The sequence below is a fragment of the Lolium rigidum genome, chromosome 6 (assembly GCF_022539505.1).
Source record: "Lolium rigidum isolate FL_2022 chromosome 6, APGP_CSIRO_Lrig_0.1, whole genome shotgun sequence".
In the NCBI taxonomy this organism is placed as follows: Eukaryota; Viridiplantae; Streptophyta; class Magnoliopsida; order Poales; family Poaceae; genus Lolium; species Lolium rigidum.
In genome coordinates, this window is record NC_061513.1 from 101,311,682 (window position 1) to 101,313,234 (window position 1,553).

General features: G+C 46.2%; 1 protein-coding gene across 1 annotated transcript; it reads right to left on the minus strand.

Annotated features, from left to right (window-relative positions):
- Positions 1-247: 247 nt before the first annotated feature.
- LOC124659223 (cortical cell-delineating protein-like) lies at positions 248-619 on the minus strand. The gene has a single exon (XM_047197154.1). The coding sequence runs from the start codon at positions 617-619 to the stop codon at positions 248-250; it is 372 nt and encodes a 123-aa protein (XP_047053110.1).
- Positions 620-1,553: the final 934 nt, after the last annotated feature.

The following is a 1,553-nucleotide window of genomic DNA, read 5'->3' on the forward strand; positions in this document are numbered from 1 at the left end:
ACACTCAAGACAACATGAAGAAACTTCAACATATTTGACGTGTACAATATACAAAATGTGTACATGATTTTACAACTACGTGAATCACTTGGACATCTCACAATGAGATATAATGATGGATGAACATCTCGAACATACTGGAACAAATAAAAAGACATATGTAGGTACATTGGTAAGACATGCAAGTTACGAGAGTGATTTGCATGTAGAGGGATGATGAGGTAATGTATTTCTGATGGGCGATGTATCATATGGAGCAGGTGTAGTTGTCGGGGCAGGTCTTGCGGCACTGGTTAAGAAGGAGGGTGAAGTCGTCGAGTAAACTTAGTTTGATGCCGAGAATCTCGGCCTTGATGGCGGTGCAGAGACAGACGGAGGCATCGAGGTTGGCGAGCCCAGACAGCAGCGGGCAGCACTCCTCATTCTCGGGCACGGGGAGGTTGAGCTTGAGCAGGTTCAGCACGTTGGCGCACACTTTCAGCTTCAGAGTGTCAATCGAGCAGGTTGACGGCGGTGGCGGTGGGCTGGGGGTGGGGCAGTATGGAGCGCAGGCGTGCGCGGCGGAGGCAAGGATAGCCAGGTTCACGGCGAGGAAGAGGACCAACTTGAAGGGCGCCATTGCACTGATCGATTGGTGGAGCAAGCGAGCGAGCTATGTAGTGATCGCGTGGAGTGATTTGATGGCTTAATGCTTGGGATGATTTTCTTGGGTGTTTTGTGGTGGTATTTATAGCCCAAGTATAGTGTGGGAGATCTCTGTCCATGCTAGTCATGATCGATTGAATATGAGTAATTTAAGAATGGTGTACAACACGCTGCCCTTGTTAATTAGCACTGACAGCCATGTTCATAAGATAATTATGTTATCGCGACGAAGATTAGAGCCCGTAAGTGGTTTGTCGGAATAATTAACATACGGTAAACGCAACTGCAATCGCGAAGTATCCAGCTCTCGGCTCAATGTGACAACGTGCATGCCATCTCATCGCCTCCAACAAGTCCGGCTCCAGGACCGTGGGACGACGTGCATGTCATCACTCGTCACAGATCGAGCGACCTGAGTTCAGCAGCATTCTAGTCCGAGACTCTGTGGTATGGTTTTGACTCCATGTATTCCTCATACTGGCTTCTTGCCAATTTGCCGTGCATAGCTAGCTGTCTAGAGAGACAAATCGTTTGAACTTATGGTTCTGTCGAGTTTGTTAGTTTTTAGCGTATTAATCTCATGATTGCTATTTACCCCCTCGATACCCATCATTCGCCGCCTCTCTTGTTAGAAAACGGACTACTACATTCTTCTATGGTGGCTCCAAACAAAATACTATATTTCTGTCTCTTTTATTCGTGGTAAGTTTTTACCAGCTTCTCTATTGCCACACTACATCTCCTTACGTTTCTTTTACCTGGATCTCAACAGTACCTTCCGTAGTATTTCAGAGAAAAGAAGTTGAGTGGTTCTTCAACCGTACCTTCTCCGCCTCTCCGGTACTTTTGAAAAAAACCTTGTTAGGTCAACATACTATTACCTTGATCTGCAGTGAATTCACAAAAGA